Below are 20290 nucleotides of genomic sequence, written 5' to 3'. Positions count from 1 at the left end.
GTTTCTGGCCTCATCAAAGTCTATTCAGAAAATATTTAATAATGAAGTACACACTGTATACATTATATAGTCTCTGGAACACTGTGACTATCCTGCTAGGCCACAGTGCTTTTCTATTGGTATTCAGAACATACGATGGTGCTAAAAAGCTATATTCCAATGGTATATACTGTTTATTACACCAGCCCATATTGGATAATCCACTAGGATGCAACTTCTAACCTACTGGTGCATATTATCCCTGATACAAGTTCTTTATATCCAGTCATTTCACCAGCACCAAGTTCAGCTACAAACTGCTTCTGAGCTCATTTGGAGGGCTGGATGCCACACAAGGGTCCTACCACAATGTCCCATCAAGCATTTCCAAGTCAGGACAGAGTAAAGCTCTCTTTACACAGCCCCATCAAGGAACCCCAGAAAAGTGTTGTACCTAAATTTCGGGTGCTTGATGGGGCTGTGTAAAATAATTTTCTATTTCCCCCTGCCTGTCGTTGCCTGAGTGAGATTGCTAATTTGTGATGAATCAGTTGCAGTTTTGTGCGGTGAGCTGATGCCCTCTAATAATTTTCCCAACTATTTCACTCAGAAATATTCTAACTAGTATCAGTCTGGGCAGCAAAGGAGTCTATATTGAATGGTGCAAATCAATCCACGTTTAAAATGCTCATTAAGTTTGTGTAGTTGTGCAGTGTTCACTGCGAGTGCATGTCATTGTGAATTTGATCGTGTGTTTGAGCTGATTCATGACATCAGGTGCCAGATGTTATGGCTTGCAATTCCTGCGATGTGGGTGCAAGCCTGGCCAGCAGTAATGGTGCCATGAAACATCAGGGGGCTGTGGAGAAAGGGGACACCTAAAAGTAGTCAGGATGCCCCTAAGCATTAGGCTGTCCACTTATTCAAGAATAATAGGTAGACTGCAGCCTAAAGCTTTATGTTGTAATTGAGTGCTGGTCAATTAGTTGGCTGGATGATGTGATGCATGAAAGAATAGCTGCCACACTATGCATTTGGCAGGCAACCGGGATAAACTCAAAACTCAGGTGCAGCAAAGCTGGGAAATTGCAACAATCAAGATTAAAAGCAAAAGGTAAAAACTGAATTGGCAGCTAGTCCTGGGAGATTGGTAGACACAAAACCATCACCTTATGTTTAGGGGGCTGCAATGCTCTAAATTTTGAGTGTTACAAGCACATAGGGTCATATTAGGGAATTCTGATACACATTGATATGCAAAAACTTTCTGCAAAACCTTGACATAGGATGTAATGTTAGTGTGGATATGCAAGATTGTTCATATATACACACACACACATGTAGTTGGATTGTACTTGAATGCCGACTCCTAAAAGGATAAAAGATCCTGAACAAAATGGAGCAGTTCCTATGCAACAATTTGTTAACAAAACATTCCAGATATTTGAGATTAGACAGTAACTACCCTGAGGGATTGAGAGACCTAGGGGCGTAAGCAATTGAAGGAAAGAAGCAGTTTTCAAGATACTCAGGAAGCCAGGTCAGCAGCTGGCATCACATCAGGATGTTGGTACAAACCTCAATCTTTAAACTGTAACCTTCTCCTCCACTGAGGCCAAAACAATTAAAAAGCCAGTGATTCCCAGTCCAAGTATTCAGCCTGGCACCCACTCACAGCAGATAGGGTCAATGGGCTAAATCTCAACATCAAAGAACAGGTAGGCTCAGGTCGTGCCAGAGATTAAAGTACAAGAAAAATTAAACAGAAACTGATCCCATCAACTTCTGATTTCAACCTGGGCAAAGGGGCAGGTGACTAATCAACTTGTGGAAAACGGTTGATCATTTAAATATTCTAATGAGGTTCCGTGCCTTTCTTTTAACAGTTATTTTTTTACCAAAGGCGGCTGAGTGTCCAACTTTCATGAAATGAAAAGGCTTATAGGTCATCAATCAGGTTGCCTGTTGGCAAAACCCACTCAGTTTCTGCAAGACACGGGAAAACCTGATCTTTTAGTCTTCCCATCTTCACAACAGTCGCCCCTGCACAGAATTTGCCTTCAGGTTAAAATGAGTCCCAGCTATTTAGCTTGAACTATAGTCCGTGATTCAAATCATTTTTGACTCTTTTAAAAATTATCTTTCGCTCTATATCAATAAGCCTGAAGCTACTCTCAAAAGCCATTCTAAAATATTTTTGGGTAGAACTCTCTTTTTCTTTCTCATATCCCTTTTTCCTTTCACAAAAGAATTCTTAGCATCACTTGGGCATTTTGGCTTGAAAGGTTTGTGGGTGCATAGCAGCCAGTGTACAGTGATTCCACTAAGCATTCTGTAACTTCTTTACAGCTCATGGCTTCACAGTACCTTCTAAATGATGTGATCTCAGCACACAGAGCAAGTTAAAGCAGAAAGTCAGTACTGATAAAGGCAGGCCGCATTAGTTTGTCATTCATGCAGAAGTGAAAACGTCACTTGCAATACCTTCAGGTCTCGTCTCTCCAGATGCAAGAGCTCTGAGCCACGGATGTCGTGCCGGATGAAGATGTCTCTGTATTCGAACAGGCTAAGATGCTCTAACCAGGCTGCCACCTCCTCAGTACCCCACTGATGCACTGTGGGAAAGCGAAGAGCAGCGCCACCTTCAGTACCCACAATCCCAAAGGCAAAGAGAAATGCACAACCATCACCCGCTAGCAAAAAAAAGGCCCACAGAGGTTTCAGAGAATGCAGAGTACACCACTAGCTAATCTCACAAGGGGTATTTCAGGGGAACACCATGAATCAATAGCACACAATGCAATTGGGAGTCCGGCACAGCTGCTGAAATCAAATACTTGTTCTTGAGTGGATAGCTCCAGGCTACATTAGCAAATATATACAAGTCCTTCCTGTCTTGCACATATCTCAATCTCTCTACTGTGCTGTAGTGTGCTAAAGAATCCGGCTAGTCAATGAGAGGTGGGGATCTATGACATCTCATTGATAATGCACATTCTGCTGTTGTACTGAGGCACACAGATCAGCAGCACGCAAATCCTACCTCTGATCTGTTTTGAGTTGGCTGATGTCAGCCAGTTGCAGTCAGAATGCTACATGTAGTCTTTGTCCCATGGGTGAGGTGAAAGCAGTGGAGGCAGTTGCCCTCACTTCCTGCTCCACTGACCCTCGATGAGAAGAATATTGGGCGAAGAATGAATTGGGTTTGGTTGCAATGACCCAGGGTCCAATACTCTGCTGATTCTCACTGTCTAGGATCATACATGAAGAAAGTTCATTTGATGCAAGTGCTAGAAGGTTGTTAGCACCTGTGAAATCTCTAACTCACTGAAAATTAACACCGTCAACAGTGAAAGGGGAGTACAAGGGAGGGGAAAATAAAATGGAGTATATGTTGATTGTGCCTTCCACCCACTCCCTTGTTAAGGTACTCCTGACACAACTTCTCAAGTTATCTTAAAGCTGGTTTGCATTCCCCTGCCTGTTAGGAAACAAGACACAAACATACGATTTGAGCATAGTAATAACAATAATTGCTTGTCACAGGTAGGCTTCAATGGTTACTGTGAAAAGCCCCTAGTCGCCACATTCCGGCGCCTGTTCGGGGAGGCTGGTACGGGAATTGAACCTGCGCTGCTGGCCTTGTTCTGCATCTGGGGCTGGTTTAGCACACTGGGCTAAATCGCTGGCTTTTAAAGCAGACCAAGCAAGCCAGCAGCACGGTTCAATTCCCGTACCAGCCTCCCAAACAGGCGCCGGAATGTGGCGACTAGGGGCTTTTCACAGTAACCATTGAAGCCTACCTGTGACAAGCAATTATTGTTATTACTATGCTCAAACTCATGATCCCTCTTATCGGCATCACCCATCCAGGGGCTGGTTTAGCACAGGGCTAAATAGCTGGCTTTTAAAGCAGACTAAGGCAGGCCAGCAGCGTGGTTCAATTCCCGTACCAGCCTCCCCGAACAGGCGCCGGAATGTGGCAACTCGGGGCTTTTCACAGTAACTTCATTGAAGCCTACTTGTGACAATAAGCGATTTTCATTTCATTTCATTACAAGCCAGCTGTTTAGCCCACTGTGCTAAACCAGCATGAGTAAGGATATGTGGAATGAACCTGGGCTGATGAGGACTAGAGTTATGGTATTAAGTAACATTTTAAGTCCAAACAGCACTGTAACTAGCTCTACAGAGAAGCCTGCAGAATTCACTAATGTAGGTTCCACTTAAAACTGTGGCCTGGAGCACACCTTCAATTGATTGAGCAATTTATTAATGCCGACCAAAGGATAAAACAATTGGCACTTTAATCAGAAAACGAGCATAGAATGTATTTTGATTTTGTTAGAATTTATTATTACACTTAAACATTCAGAAAGTGAGAGTTTTCACATTGGAGGGGAAATTCTGCAGAAGATTCAGGTGGAAGAGAGAGATTCTGCATAGGGCCCAGGTATAGACAGACGTGCACAGGTGCAGATTGAGGCAAGAGATTCCCTTCTGATCTGAGCTGTTATTTATTCCGAGACAACGTTAACAAGCAAGTCTCTGCAACTGTAACAGCTGCATCTTTCCTCCAGTATCTAACCTGTGCCCACCCTCTGGTCTGGAAAGGGAATATTGGCATGTTATACCACTGTTAGAAGCCTCAGAGCCAAGTTTGATCCTATCTTCATCTCTAACTCTCCAGTACAAATGGAAATCTGAACTAAAATAAATGCAATATACAGAAGATGCTGCAAATCTGAAATAAGAACAGAAAATGCTGGAAAAACTCAGCAGGTCTGGCAGCATCTGTGGATAGATAAACAGAGTTAACGTTTTGAGTCCATATGACTATGCTTCAGAATTAGAGGGGGAGAAATGAGCTCAGAAGAAGAGTCATACGGACTTGAAACATTAACTCTCCTTCTCTTTCCACAGATGCTGTCAGACCTGCTGCGTTATGCCAGCATTTTCTGTTATTTCAGAATGTGAACTAACATTTTCCCTTCTATAAGGCGTAGTCGTGCAGGTTGTGGTGCAGTGGGTTCGACCTGCCTTCTGACAGAGAATTTAAGACAAAGGCCAATTTACAGCACATGAACAGATTGAACCTGGGATCTTGTCTATATGCCTTTAGTTTCTGGCAGCACATTATGCCAAAGGACAATTGGGAAAGTAAGGCTTAATGTTCTGGTTTTGAATTAATTTCCAGCTGCATTCTCCAAACACATGTGGGAGGCCAACGTAGAACTGTTAATCACCATTGTGAATCATGTGCCTTCTACTGCCTCATAATTTCAGTGGACAATGGCTTCAGGGCTATTCTACAGGATTTGTGAGTGATTTGTATCCAGTGGTCTACATCAGAGGAACCTGTGGTGCCATTATGATGCATGGAATTGTAAAGAGAGGAACAACAATAAGGATTACTAATATTTCTTAATATGCCTTCATCACAAATGGCTCAGCCAAGGAGCTGTATTTGAAGTGAAACATTTCAAAATACTATCCAAATAATGGAACTGCTGTGACTGATGAGATGTGGATTGCACTGGCAATTTGAGATCAGGTGCTGTATAAATCTCTCCAAGTGTGAATGGGACTGATACTAACTAAACTGGATAATGATGATGATCACGATGACATAAATTACTGATACTGGCCACAAAGGATGGAAGTAGAGGAGGGTCAGAGTTTACATACGCACCTGGTAATCCCATGTTCCCCCTGGTTTCCTTATTCTTGTTGTTTTTCTCTTTTTTTAGCTTTGACACAAGACGGAATTTGGCACTGCGAGTGCGCTTGGAATATTCCAAGAACTGGCCCTGGGCAAAAGACACGAGAAAAGTAAAGCACCAATAACTTGTAATATACCACATAATTAACAGAGCAAAGAAAATCCCAACGCACTGATCATTCACAGACACACCCAGATACACAGACACACACACATCATTGATGCAAGGATTGGATAGAATGCAAATTTATTTTATACGAAAGAGGCTCAGGAATTAAAATGCCCTGTCCCTCTCAACAAGGAGCCCTGCCAATCCCACATTTACCCGTTGTCCTCAGATAAAAACATAGTTATCAAGAGTAAGGTTAAGTAATTTTAGGAGAAAGGGCAATCTTCAAGTAAAAACTCAAAATAAGCGACAAAAGGAAAATTCTTGCATTTTCCATTCTCAGGATGCACCCAAGTACTTAATGGTCAATGGCTAATTTCAGAATGACTATCAGTGTATGTGGGGAAGTGTGTCAGCCATATAGATCACAAATAATAAATTAATGAAGGACCAGATCTATTTTCGGTGGTGTTAGTTAGGGAATAAATGGTGATAAGGATATATGGATAACTCCCTTGCTATGGGATCATTTACAACCTGCCAGTCTAGGGCAGGTGTGGCTAGTTCAAGCAGTCATAAAAAGACAATACTACTACTCCGTCATGATGGGAAACTCTGATAAAGGGATGCCTAATTTTACTATCCATTTGATAGCCTCTTGAGAAACTGAGTGGTGAAATGAGATGCCTTCTGCAACAGATCCTAGTGGACAGGTTGATATGATGTGTTCCAAGGACTGGGACTCATAGCCATAGCCACAATTTTGGCCATTTGTCATCTACCACTTAGAGAACAGATGGTTATGCGCCCATTGCCTGAGTGGATTAGTTTCAGCACTATTCACTGCCTTTTAGGGAGGTCGAAGCTAGGAATCTTGGTTGTTTGGTCAGTGATGAGATGCTTTTATGTAGCATGGTACCACGATTCTATCCATCTGGATACTGCGTTTGTTTCAACGTGTTACGGTCACCTGGTCAGCTCTCAGCAGTGGCTAAGATTCTGGACCAGAGCTGCAACATTTTAAAAGTTTTAATGCGGTGCGGAAAGATCGATTCATTCCGGGAGTGATTACATAAGAAATAGGGCTTGGTTATTTTGTAAACAAAGTTTATTAAAACAAAAGAAAAGCAATATTTATTCTGGGGGAGGACAAGGTATCATTGAAAGGGATTAAAGCAAAGTGGGAAGAAGAGTTGGTGGAGGGCATGGAGGACGGGTTGTGGTGTGAGGTGCTCCGGAGGCTGAATGCCTCAACCTCGGGCGCGGGTTTGGGGCTGATACGGTTGAAGATGGTGTATAGGGCGCACCTCACGAGGACGAGGATGAGCCGACTCTTTGAGGGGGTGGAGGATGTGTGAGTGCTGTGGGGGGAGTCCCGCAAACCATGTTCATGTGTTTTGGTCCTGACCGAAACTGAAAGGGTGTTGGAGGGAGGTCTTCAAGGTTATCTCGGGGGTGGTACACGCGAGGCTCGGGCCAGGGCCCTTAAAAGCCTAAAAGGTGTCGGACCAGCCGGGGCTGGAGGCGGATGCAGGGGCAGATGCCGATGCCTTCGCCTCACTGATTGCCCGAAGGCGGGTCCTGTTGGGGTGGAGGTCAGCTTCTCTGCCCTGCTGGAGAAGGGATAGAGGTGGCATAGAGGTGGGACCTGCTGGAATTTCTAACGCTCGATAAGGTGATGTTCGAGCTGAGGGGAAGGATTCTACAATTTACGGGCATTGTGTATCATGCACTTTCAAGGATTAGATGACATTGAACATTAGGGGCCGGGGGGGGGGGCAGAGTTGAGTGTATGGAATATTAGTGATTATGTATGGGATGACCATTGCTTTTTTTTTTCTTGTTTTGTATTTGCGAGTAGGGCGGATGTTTGGGTTTGTAGGATAAAGGGGTTGTTGGTCAGGGGATCACCATTGTATTTGTTATTGTTGGTTATCTGTTGTTGGGTGTATATTTGATGAAAATGTGGAAAATGAGGAGAATAAAAATATGGGAAAAAAACACCAATATTTAAACTTTTCAATTTCAACCCTAACAATAATAGGTTATATGTGGTTTTTTTTAATCCTAACCCCAAAATCCCCATTAAACACTTCAAATGAACATGCAGCTCTCATTCCACTGACACAGGCAGGCAAAAGTGATTCCTGCATTTACAAAGCAATTTTCTTCTGTTAGGGAAGTTCTTTCAGAACCGTTTTCGAAAGTTTGTCTCTGGAACAGCTTTCCATGATCCCTCGCTCTGTGGCTTTCCAAATCCTCTCCCATCTACACCTCCCGCTGCCTGGGGAAAGTGGGCAGTATAATCAAAGGCCCCTCCCACCTGGCTTACTAACTGTTACAACCTCTTCCGTCGGGCAGGAGATGCAAAAGTTTTAACACGCACGAACAGACTAAAAAACAGCTTCGTCCCCGCTACCAGACGCCTAAACGACCCTCTTATGGACTGACCTGATTAACACTACATATATGCTTCACCCGATGCCAGTGTTTATGTAGTTACATTGTGTACCTTGTGTTGCCCTATTATGTATTTTCTTTTCTTTTCTTTTCATGTACTTAATGATTTGTTGAGCTGCTAGCAGAAAAATACTTTTCACTGTACCACAATACACGTGACAATAAACAAAATCCAAATCCCAATCTGCCTGTTCAAACAGGATTCTTCCCCTCTCTCTCTGATCTCCGCCCAGCCCCTCAAGTAAGGTTCTCTTCTCGGGTGTCCAGACTTGAATCCATCATCGTTATCTTTGCTGTCTGATTTCCCACTCCCATTTGTACAAAAGAACAGAGCCATGCTATTGATACGCAACTAACCTCCCATTTACAGACAAAAGAGGCCATCAGACTCTGTAATGGCCTAATGGTTGGTCAAACAAGAGTGTCCCGAAGGACAATGGATCTCGAGTGAATCAATCTGGTTGAACAGGGACATCCTGTGTATTCCCACTAATGAGTTTAAGACTGAATGAGACGATGTAATTCAGGCCAGATGTGGCCTGGAGTCTCTGACTCCATGCCAGCGTTTTTGCCATTAGTTTGTTTAACCCCTAAATTGCCTGCTACATTGTCGATTGGAAGTGCTTTCTTCCTTTGTGAATGGGAGGTTGGTGTTGCTCATTACTTTCCATGTCATGAAGCATGATTGCGCCAAGGTGAATGGCAGGCTGGGCAAGGTGGGAGAATACATGGAGCCACTCAATGAGAGTGAATTGAAGCATCCCTGACACTATCCTTATGGTGGCGATTAGCCTCACGTCCATGATCTCGATAGGTTGGTTGGAGGATCATGATAGAGATCAGCATTCTGGGGCAAAGTAGACTAGGACCACTGGTGTGACAAAATGCCACAAGTTGAGTTGTATTTCTGGAACAGCAGCACCTTCCAGAGAGGGGGGGGGAATGGAAAAGAAACAGACTGAACTTTTCTTTCAAGTCGAGAAATTATTAATTCAGTAAAATAGAGTGGGAAATTACCTCGTCGTCACTTGGCTCAATGAGCTGATATAACCAGGGAATTTCTGCCAGTTTTCGAAGCTGCAGGTCCACATTAGCCAGAGCCCCAGTGAGTTCGTCCTTCTGAGGGGGATCCAACTGCTGCATCCAGAAAAGGAAAACATACAGCAATGTGCTCAGCAATAATCACTTAACAAAAACAAACACTAGTCATAAAGATGCAGGTATATTGGCTTGATTGATTTGATATCCTTCTCTTATGTCTTGCAATGTTTAGAGATCAGAAGTGAATATCCAAGCAATTACAGCTTCTGGGTTCCCGAGGTCTAACATTTGGGAGTGCTATTGGCCAAAGCAATCCTGGAATCCCAGATGCATGTGAAACTGTCACAAAACTGTGTATGACTTCACATCCAGCAAGTAATGCTCTGAATCAAAGATACATTTTCTAACCTTCTCTGCATTACATGTTGGATCTTTTAGTCCCATCATTGATTTAATAATTGTATAAAACATTATAAAATATAGAATGGGAAGCAGCAGAGATGTACCAGCAATTTACTCCAAATGTCACAGGTTGCAACTGAACTGAGAAAGTAACATAAAATAAAAGCAAAATACTGCAGATACTGGGAATCTATATAAAAACAGGAAATGCTGGAAAACCTCAGCAGGTTTCACAGCACCTGTGGAGAGAGAAACAGAGATCTGAAGAGTCATATGGACTCGAAACGCTAGCTCGGTTTCTCACTCCACAAATGCTGACAGATAACAAAGAACAAAGAAATGTACAGCATAGGAACAGGTCCTTCGGCCCTCCAAGCCCGTGCCGACCATGCTGCCCGACTAAACTACAATCTTCTACACTTCCTGGGTCCGTATCCCTCTATTCCCATCCTATTCATGTATTTGTCAAGATGCCCCTTAAATGTCACTATCGTCCCTGCTTCCACCACCTCCTCCGGTAGCGAGTTCCAGGCACCCACTACCCTCTGCGTAAAAATCATGCCTCGTACATCTACTCTAAACCTTGCCCCCTCTTACCTTAAACCTATGCCCCCTAGTAATTGACCCCTCTACCCCGGGGAAAAGCCTCTGACTATCCACTCTGTCTATGCCCCTCATAATTTTGTAGACCTCTATCAGGTCGCCCCTCAATCTCCTTCGTTCCTGTGAGAACAGACACGAGTTTATTCAACCGCTCCTCATAGCTAATGCCCTCCATACCAGGCAACATTCTGGTAAATCTCTTCTGCACCCTCTCTAAAGCGTCCACATCCTTCTGGTAGTGTGGCGACCAGAATTGAACACTATACTCCAAGTGTGGCCTAACTAAGATTCTATACAGCTGCAACATGACTTGCCAATTCTTATACTCAATGCCCCGGCCAATGAAGGCAAGCATGCCATATGCCTTCTTGACTACCTTCTCCACCTGTGTTGCCCCTTTCAGTGACCCGTGGACCTGTACTCCTAGATCTCTTTGACTTTCAATACTCTTGAGGGTTCTACCATTCACTGTACATTCCCTACCTGCATTAGACCTTCCAAAATGCATTACCTCACATTTGTCCGGATTAAACTCCATCTGCCATCTCTCCGCCCAAGTCTCCAAACAATCTAAATCCTGCTGTATCCTCTGACAGTCCTCATCGCTATCTGCAATTCCACCAACCTTTGTGTCGTCTGCAAACTTACTAATCAGACCAGTTACATTTTCCTCCAAATCATTTATATATACTACAAACAGCAAAGGTCCCAGCACTGATCCCTGTGGAACACCACTGGTCACAGCCCTCCAATTCGAAAAGCATCCTTCCATTGCTACTCTCTGCCTTCTATGACCTAGCCAGTTCTGTATCCACCTTGCCAGCTCACCCCTGATCCCGTGTGACTTCACCTTTTGTACTAGTCTACCATGAGGGACCTTGTCAAAGGCCTTACTGAAGTCCATATAGACAACATCCACTGCCCTACCTGCATCAATCATCTTAGTGACCTCCTCGGAAAACTCTATCAAGTTAGTGAGACACGACCTCCCCTTCACAAAACCATGCTGCCTCTCACTAATACGTCCATTTGCTTCTAAATGGGAGTAGATCCTGTCTCGAAGAATTCTCTCCAGTAATTTCCCTACCACTGAAGTAAGGCTCACCGGCCTGTCGTTCCCTGGATTATCCTTGCTACCCTTCTTAAACAGAGGAACAACATTGGCTATTCTCCAGTCCTCCGGGACATCCCCGGATCTGAGTTTTTCCAGCATTTTCTGTAGAAAGTGACATGCTTGAGTCATTCAATCAATTGCAAATAGCACAAGATATATTTGAGTTGCAGCAACACTGGACAGTACAAAAAGCTGTTGATAGACCTCATCGACCATATCACAGCCAGATACCCCAAAGTAAAGGGAGTGCGCAATCGGGTCGTTTAGACCAGAATGCACCACTTTCAATTCTCAGCACGTGCTCAGCTACATGGTCTCATTCAAGGCATGGGTGCAGTGCTACAAGTGGTCTCAGTTCCTTGGAACATGAATGGGAAAATCAGGCAGGGTCCCTACTTCCAAATGCTGTCTAATCACCACCACTGGAAAGTGAAAGCACGGATATTATGCATGGAGCGGTTTCAACCTCAGTTGTGACTTCCTACACAGTCAGATTCGCAGCCGACACTTGGCACTTAGTACCCCAGATAGAGGTAAGCGGACATTTGGATGAAGCACTGAAAGGCTGGTAGCACACTTGGAACCGTGACCCCAGCATTGTCTTCAGGAGAGGAGCAAACCAGCAAATAAAGGTACAACACTGTAGAAGGACAATCCCTGGTCAAAGCCTGCAAATCTTTTGTAAAAATCAGATTAACTGAAAGAATCAGGACCAGTTCAAATCATTCTTCGAATCTGCACAAACTTAATACTGGAATCATATGGTGATTTTGCACTAAATAGTGCTTCAATCTCAGGGTTTGATTCCGTCTCTAAATCACAGAATTCACCTGACATTTGAATCTCAGATGCTGCAATGGGAATCCTTAGAATCAGATGAATTCTGTGATTTAAAGGTGGAATCAACCCAAGATTGAAGCATTATTTAGTGTAAAATCACCACATGATTCCGGTATTTAGAATGCTGCAATTGCACAGTTCAAAATTATATTAAAGTTCATTTAATACATCGTCTTAAAACACGTAATAAAACTCAATTCCTTCAAACAACCCTGCAGTTTAAACACTCAGTATAATCCATGAATTTATATTTAATCCACCCAAATCTCTCAATCAAATTCTGATCTGCATTTTACTCCCGGATATCTGCTATTCTGCATATTGGCCATTTTTAACCCTCGATTAGATTCCAGTGTATTCTATACTTAATTTTTTGAACCCCTCAATTACATTCCAGTCTATAATTTGTTCCATCCATAAACCAATGAATCCCTCAATTTGCTTTTAATCTGTAACTCGCTCCGTTATTCTGCATATAAACTGCTGGCACTCCTCAATTAGCTGCTCCTATGAAACTCACTGGTGTTTTCCCACAGACCAATGGAGACACATTTGTTTCTTCCATTTAACTCTTTCCTTACCAGTGACATTTTGCCTGCCAGTAGAAGCTCGGTCTCATTGTGCAGGGCTTTCCCATTGTTGACCATTTCCATCACTAGGCTGCAACTTAGGCCCTTTGGAGAAAAAACAGTGGCGTTGCTTTAAATCCGCACCAGGACTTGGGGGCTGCTGGTCAGCAGTGTCATTGCTTCTCGCACATCACTTCTCACATCACCTGCAGCTCATAGTGAAATCACGGATTCTCAAACAGTCGGCAACAGCTTGTACACATAGAATGCTTAGTGCATAAGAGATAGTTTAAGGCTCTTCACAGAAAAGAAATAAACATCAATTAGTAATGAAAGAGTCAAGGGAGGTGATTGAAACTACAGTCAAAGAGAGATTTTGAAGAGGCTTTTTAAAGTGGGATACACAGAAAGACAAAGGGTTAGAGAAAGATCTATAGAGGGAATGGTCAAACAGGCAAAGGTGCGTTTACTGATGGAGGAGGAAGGGAATACACAAGAAGTTAAGTCTGAAGGTTAGAACACGAGGGTGGATCTAAGGCTGGAGGAGGTTGTAACGATTGGGTTGAATGAGTTAGGGTTGAAGGCTTGAAAAGTTGTAAAGATGAGGTGGGAAAAAGAGGTGTTGCAATTTGCAAACATGATTGAAAATGTTGAATTTAATGCAGTGGGAATGGGGTTCCAATGGAGATTAGTAGGGGCATGCATGGTGGATGAGCAACACAATGTAGGGAAAATGTCGGTCTCAAGGCAGCAGGCAGGAAAGTGGGGTTAAGGTCACAATCAGATCATCTATTGTCTAATGGTTCAGCATTTTGCTCGAGTGGCCAAATGGGCGACTCCAACTCCTACAACTAATGTTCCTATGCTTTCAATGACTTGCAGATAATGTCAGATGGAGCTTGGGAGGCTAGCAACGAGGATATTGGAGGAATGGAACATGCAGGAAGCAAAAGTGTGGTCAAGGTACTCCAGCAGTCGTGAGAGCAAGGGCAGAGCTGGGAAATGATGTATATGCGGAAGCAGGTTGTCTTACTAAATTATAGGATGCAGATTTGAAGCTTGACTCAGGATAAGCTGGTCCTCAAAACAGGGAAGATCCTGTCTGGGCTACTCTCCCACATCGCTGGTGGCTGGCTGTTACAGGTATGGGGCATCTCTCCTGTACCCTGATTAGTTGGCCGTAACTGGCACTAACTCACTCTCCCGTGCATTGTGTTTGGGTCTCACAGCCTGAGTGGCTTGTCTTAACTGGTACAGGGCTCTTCTCCCAGCCTAGGTGCCTTGCTCTGAGACTGAGCTATTCTCCAACACCATGTATGGCAGGCTCTGATTAATGCTGAATAAGTCACTCAAAACTTGAGAGCTTGCTCTGGCTGTGGTTCATTCTCCAACATGCAAGTTTCTGGTAAATAACCAGGGAGCATGGCTTGATCCATGCAGACTATTTAAAACAAGGTACTGCTGGAAAGAAGCTGCTTCTATGATCCCATGGCCTAGCTTTGCGTGACTTTGCTTCCTCCTCTTCTCTTCAATTCAGATAGTTTCTCCACCAATGGACAACAGTAGTGAGTGCAGCTTTCTCAGTAAAACCTGAGAAAACCATCAAAAATGAAACAAAACTCATGTTTGAGATATTCAATTCCTGCAACTGGAAGTCTCGGCACAGGACTAATGTAAATCTTTCAGCCACAGGCTATCAGTTTAGGCCTTGAAGATGTGATCACATATTTGTTTCAGCTTTTCCACTGATTGCCTGTCTTCTCTCCTAACTCATGCTCTCATGCTCATGGGCAGCATGGTAGCACAGTGGTTAGCACAGGTGCTTCACAGCTCCAGGGTCCCAGATTCGATTCCCGGCTTGAGTCACTGTCTGTGCGGAAGTCTGCAAGTTCTCCCCGTGTTTCCTCCAGGTGCTCCGGTTTCCTCCCACAGTCCAAAGATGTGTAGGTTAGGTGGATTGGCTCTGCTAAATTACCCTTAAGTGTCCAAAAATGGTTAGGCGGGGTTACGGGGATAGAGTTGAGGTGTGGGGATAGGGTGGAGGTGTGGGCCTGGGTAGGGTGCTCTTCCGAAGGGCCGGTGCAGACTTCATGGGCCGAATGGTCTCCTTCTGCACCGTAAATTCTATGATTCTATGCTAGATTATGGTTCCAGAAATCCTGGTGATCTCTGGTTTCACCTGAGGTGTCATTATTTATTTGTGTGTCTAGATATCATTTTCTCCAAGGGTGATCAGTAAGGATGAAAAACTATGGTCATGGTCAATCCTGTCCTCACCCACACAAGCGCTTTCAGCAGTAGTCAACAGACATTGATCATAAAAGCCAATCTATCCCATAAGAATCCACACCACTAGTGCTCTAATACTCCTTTTCCAAACTCAGCCTTCTACTACCCTAACCAACCCACCCTCCCCAATTGAAGCCCAGCCCATTAGTATTTTAGTTGCCCCAAAGGTAATCCTAGAAGTTATTCAAATTTCTCATTTCGTTCAGGTACATTTACATTGTCCTTCATGTTTCTATCTCTACTATCCTCAACTGGGAGATTATTCCAAATATTTCCCACTCTTTGAAGTACAGTGGTTTATCAAGGTTAACATATCCTTTTAGACTGTAGAGTTTGCACTTTCTTCTAAACTTACCACATTACTCCCTTCAGCCTCTTCAATATCTGTTTTTCCCTCTCTATGGGACTATACCACTGACTAATGACAATAGTCAAAGTCTGGCATATTCATTCCACAGAAGTGTGAATCTTGGATGAATTCCTCATTCTAATCCATGGGTGCTAAACCAAGTGTGCTGCCTCAAGTGATATTGAGCTGCCATTCGGCCTTTCCGGCTCGGCTACTCGCTCTTCAGGGCCAATTAGAAATTGAACATTTGATTGTGAACTTCAGCAGGATGGGATTAAAGCCTTTTGTACAATAACAGACACTCAACTATGAGCTGATCAGAGGTCTGATCAATCAGTAAATCCTTTACAATGTGACCATCCAATATGAAATACTTTTACTGCATCCGACAAGAGTATGAGAGAAGAGACACAAAGGCTGTCTCTTGATTGCTAGCTAGAAATCTGTGTACTCGAAGTTCCAGGACATGTCTTCACCTTCTGAATAGCAAAATGTCAGGTCCATGGAAATGTCAGCCCCCCCTGTATCAGACAGCTCTTCCAGTTTACACTTTATAGGTGAGAATGCAGAAATAAATAATTTTGCAGGTTCAGTCCAGTTTGTCCATCATCCCGGACTTCCTGATCACATGGAAATTAAAAACCTCATCTTCAAATCCCACTTAGGCTTGACCTTACTGTATCACTGCAATTTACTTCAGTCCTACATCCACTTCTGCATTGCAACCCCCCTTCCCTTTTGTGGCATTCTCTTCAGTTGTCTTAGGTATCCCTCAACCCCTCTGCTTCTCTCGGTCTTTTTCAAATTATAAATGCACAGAATTGGAGGCTATCTTAGGACATGGCCTGGTAGTAGAAAACACAGAGCAAGGATAAAGGAAATGTCCTCTGCTTGATGTGAGAGAGTGTGAGATGATCTACTTTGGATCGATGAAAGAAAGTTGTACAGAGTTTTGGTGAGACCCATCTGGAGTACAGCATTCAGTTTTGGGCACTGCCTTAGAAAAATATATATTTGCCTCGGTGGGAACGCAATGCAAATTGAAGCTTGGCTTGGCCGTCTATCCAGGAGATAGATCAGTCTTCACTCCCAATTCCCTGAAAACTGAGTCTGGCTCGACTGTCGATCTGTATAACCTATCCAGTCTAGCTACCCCCCACCACAGATTTCACTACCATTTCTTACCTCGGTTGTTTTCGACTTTGAGTAAACTTTGTCCATGGATTTGGCACTGGCATTTACTGCGTGCGCAAGCTCCTGCTCCATGGTGTGATGCAGCTGTGCTGTCTCCCGAATCCTGGATCAAAGGAGGAGTAGGAACAGTTGGAGGGGGACAAAAAAACAAAAGATGGGGAATGGTCAGCTAATGAAGCAGCAGCAGAGTGGAAAACGGAGACCTTGTGAGGAGGCTTTTGGGAAGCATAAAGCAGACAGGGTAGTGCAATGTTGGCCAAACATAGCTTGCTCCACGGTGAAGACAGTAAAGAGGATACACTTTTTTGGGGACTGACTGGTTTGCTGCAAGCCAGCCAAATCCAAAAACTGATGAGAAAAAAAGCACAACAATAGAAAACTAGGAATCAGAGGAAGAAACCTGAACTGGCTTTTGTGGTCTTAATGGCACAAGTGAAAACCTGTTGGACGGGAGCAGCATTTTTCCCATCAAACTACTTGCACCTCTTGCCCTGGCCTCTATAACATGTAGTCTGTTATACTGCATTAAGCAGCTTAACTCTGATCTAATTCTATATAACATAAAGCCCTTTAGACCATATAACAGACAATTTGCACTTCTTAGCCTGCTCTCTATAACTTACAACTGGGTACAAACCATCTAACAGACATGCAACTCTCCCATCCCGCTTACAACATACAGACTGCCATTGTGTGCAGCAGGTAGTTTAAAGCTCTTCTACTTGTTCTACTGTGGAATAGAGTGCTGAGGCTCAAATTTTTCCTCCTTTATTACATTTAACCTTTTATACTTTGCAATGTAAAATTTCTCCTCTGGACCAAGCTCCCTTTTGTATTTAGGTTGAGGATGTTTAAGCAGATGTTTAACCAGCTTTGACAAAGGGTCATCTGGACTCGAAACGTTAGCTCTTTTCTCTCCCTACAGATGCTGCCTGACCTGCTGAGATTTTCCAGTATTTTCTCTTTCGTTTCAGATTCCAGCATCCGCAGTTATTTGCTTTTATTTTTTAAGCAGAGGTTGCAGCCCTATTTTGGTACTGTTCATGGTTCAAGATTAATTGACTCTTCCATTTTCTGGCATCTGCCCAGTACAGCAGAAGCTGCACTTGGTCCAGTACTTGAGATCCTCCTAACCTCCTGCCAATAATGCAGAAGTGCATCATGAAATGCCTGCAGCTTGTTCTCACCTGCTCTCCGAAGGAAGATGCATCGACTCAATAGACTGAATGGCCTCCTTCTGGGCTGGAATAGCTCTATGGCATTAAAACTTCAGCAGAGTGGCAAATTAGAATAAATCAGTGGCTGCGATTTGGTTATCCACTGACACCCTTACCTATGGATGAGCGTTCCAGCCGCCCGGCCAAACTGATTGATCTCAGCAGCTTCCTCTTCCGAAACAATCTCAGGTTGCAAGGCATATTGGGAAGATGGGCGAGGTAGTTCACATTTTTGCTTGTCTTCCCAAGACTTGAGGGTGCTCTCAAAAGCCTGTGGCATGAGAAGACCCAAACATACACACACAAGATTAACAGCCCAACCTCTTGCAAAATCACTTAACCAAACCCAAACTGCTATTGCATCAGGACACTTAAGACTGAAAAGAAATACAGCAGGAGCCTCTGTAATACCGCCTGCAGTTTCCGTCTCACACTACAACATAACATTGATAGTTCTGCCTTTTCATCTCTAAACAATAAAAGACGTGTCACCATTCAAAGATTAATGAAATAATTAAGAAAGAAAATCAAGCACCACATGCAAAATAAACTTCAGGATTTATCTGACAGAAACCATTAGGGTTAAATCAGATATTAAAACCTGATTCCGTGTGTCAGATAAGTGGTCAGGCAGAAATATTTAATCTAGGACTTTCAATCAACAAATAAAGGCTGCATAAGCTTAGAATGTCAGTTCAATAGTCGACTGGAGTGTTGTAATCACTCGCAGGTATCAGCGACTCAATACCTGTGACAATAATAATTAGACCCATGGGTTATTACTGATTTATCTCCCTCACCTAAAGAATGGGAAGACTTTGATTTACTGGCTAATTTCTGTTTTAGCCTAGCTGTATTTAAGCATCACAAAGTCTCCAATTGTTGTACTCTCCAGCTGATTTCAAGCTAATATGTACCCTGTCTCTGGTCAGCATCTGTGCACGGTTCTTGTGAATGATTTTGATGTAACCAGGGGGCTGGATCCAGGCTTCTCCATCCACTTGCACTGGTACGCCTTCATCGCCGAGGATTGTGATCTTCACAGCACGACACTAGAGGTAAGGGCAGGGTGAAAGCATACTTAGGTAAAACCTAACCCAAATTGCACAAAAGGCTGGTTCACAACTCACTGAATCCCAGCATTTGCCTGAAAGGTCGCACTGTTCCTGATAAGGAACACTTTAAACCATTTCACTTCATTGCTGTTACACAGCAGATAGCCTGTTCCATTAGGACAGATCATTGTACAGCACTTGTGATAAAGAAAAAGTACATAGGAAATTAATAAGCCTCTGAAAAAGAGCTCACTGCTCCAGTTTCCCCAGATAAAGGGTCACATGCTAAGTTCCATCATTCATATGTTAGAATAGAACCATTAGAATCCCGACAGTGCAGGAGGAGGCCATTTGGCCCATCAAATCTGCACCAACACACCAAAAGAGCACCCCTCGCCCCATCCCTGTAACCCCAACCAACCTGCACATCCCTGGACAGTAAGGGGCAATTTTATCATGGCCAATGAACCTAACTTGCACATCTTTGGACTGAGAGGGGAAACCGGAGCACCTGGAGGAAACCCATGTAGACAAGGGGAGAAAGTGCAAACTCCACACAGTCACTCAAAGCTATAATTAAACCAGGCTCTGGCGCTGTGAAGCGGCAGTGGTACCCGGTTCCCTGACCTTTTGTTTATTTGGTATCAGGATGCGAGTAACACTGACAATGCTGATTGTCGCCAGCTGCCCTGGGAATTGCGAAATCAATTCAGAAGTCATTAATTTAATTTAATAATGCAGATGGGATTGGATTTACACCAAGGCTACAGGAGCTAGGGGTGGCTATGGTGAACAGACTGGATTTTACAATTCTGCAGCTTTTATGGTTTCTTCATTTTCTGGTTTCAGTCCACACATAGCCCTATTTTAAAAAAATTTTTAGAGTACCCATTTCTGTTTTCTAATTAAGGGACAATTTAGTATGGCCAATTCGCCTACCCTGCACATCTTTTTGGATTGTGGGGTGAGACCCACGCAGAGAATGTGCAAACTGCACATGGACAGTGACCCGGGGCCGGGATCGAACCTGGGTCCTTGGCACCGTGAGACAGCAGTGTTAACCACTGCGCCACCATGCCACCCTCCACATTGCCCTATTTACTGAATTTTATTTCCTATGCTGTAGCTCGAGATTTTTTGGTACCTGTTTCATTATTATAGCTCTGGTGGCTTTTTGCTTCAACATTACCCTTCAGTCTGGAGTCTCTTTGCATTTCCTGTGCTGTAACTTGGGGTTTTATTGACAATATTCTGTGCTTTGTAGGCTGTTCTGAGCCACTAACAGGTTGCTAACTCCTTGCATAAGTTGTGTTCTCTGATTGACTCTGTGGCAGTTGACTATTGTGT

General features: G+C 43.6%; 1 protein-coding gene across 4 annotated transcripts in view; it reads right to left on the bottom strand.

Moving 5' to 3' along the window:
- The window catches only part of LOC140389979 (diacylglycerol kinase delta), a 225184-nt gene that overhangs the window by 8136 nt on the left and 196758 nt on the right, over positions 1 to 20290 (bottom strand). For 2 of the 4 annotated variants that reach the window (XM_072474713.1, XM_072474716.1), the window contains 7 exons: positions 18806 to 18940; positions 18005 to 18159; positions 16663 to 16774; positions 12852 to 12944; positions 9288 to 9407; positions 5672 to 5789; positions 2464 to 2621 (listed from right to left, as the gene is read on the bottom strand). In XM_072474713.1, the coding sequence (XP_072330814.1) occupies positions 2464 to 2621; positions 5672 to 5789; positions 9288 to 9407; positions 12852 to 12944; positions 16663 to 16774; positions 18005 to 18159; positions 18806 to 18940 (891 nt within the window). The remainder of the gene's footprint in view (positions 1 to 2463; positions 2622 to 5671; positions 5790 to 9287; positions 9408 to 12851; positions 12945 to 16662; positions 16775 to 18004; positions 18160 to 18805; positions 18941 to 20290) is intronic. The other 2 variants (XM_072474714.1, XM_072474715.1) reach the window with 2 other exon arrangements.

The sequence above is a fragment of the Scyliorhinus torazame genome, chromosome 14, assembly GCF_047496885.1.
Source record: "Scyliorhinus torazame isolate Kashiwa2021f chromosome 14, sScyTor2.1, whole genome shotgun sequence".
In the NCBI taxonomy this organism is placed as follows: Eukaryota; Metazoa; Chordata; class Chondrichthyes; order Carcharhiniformes; family Scyliorhinidae; genus Scyliorhinus; species Scyliorhinus torazame.
Note: the sequence above shows the minus strand (reverse complement) of the source record. Positions and strands in the feature narration are given on the sequence as shown.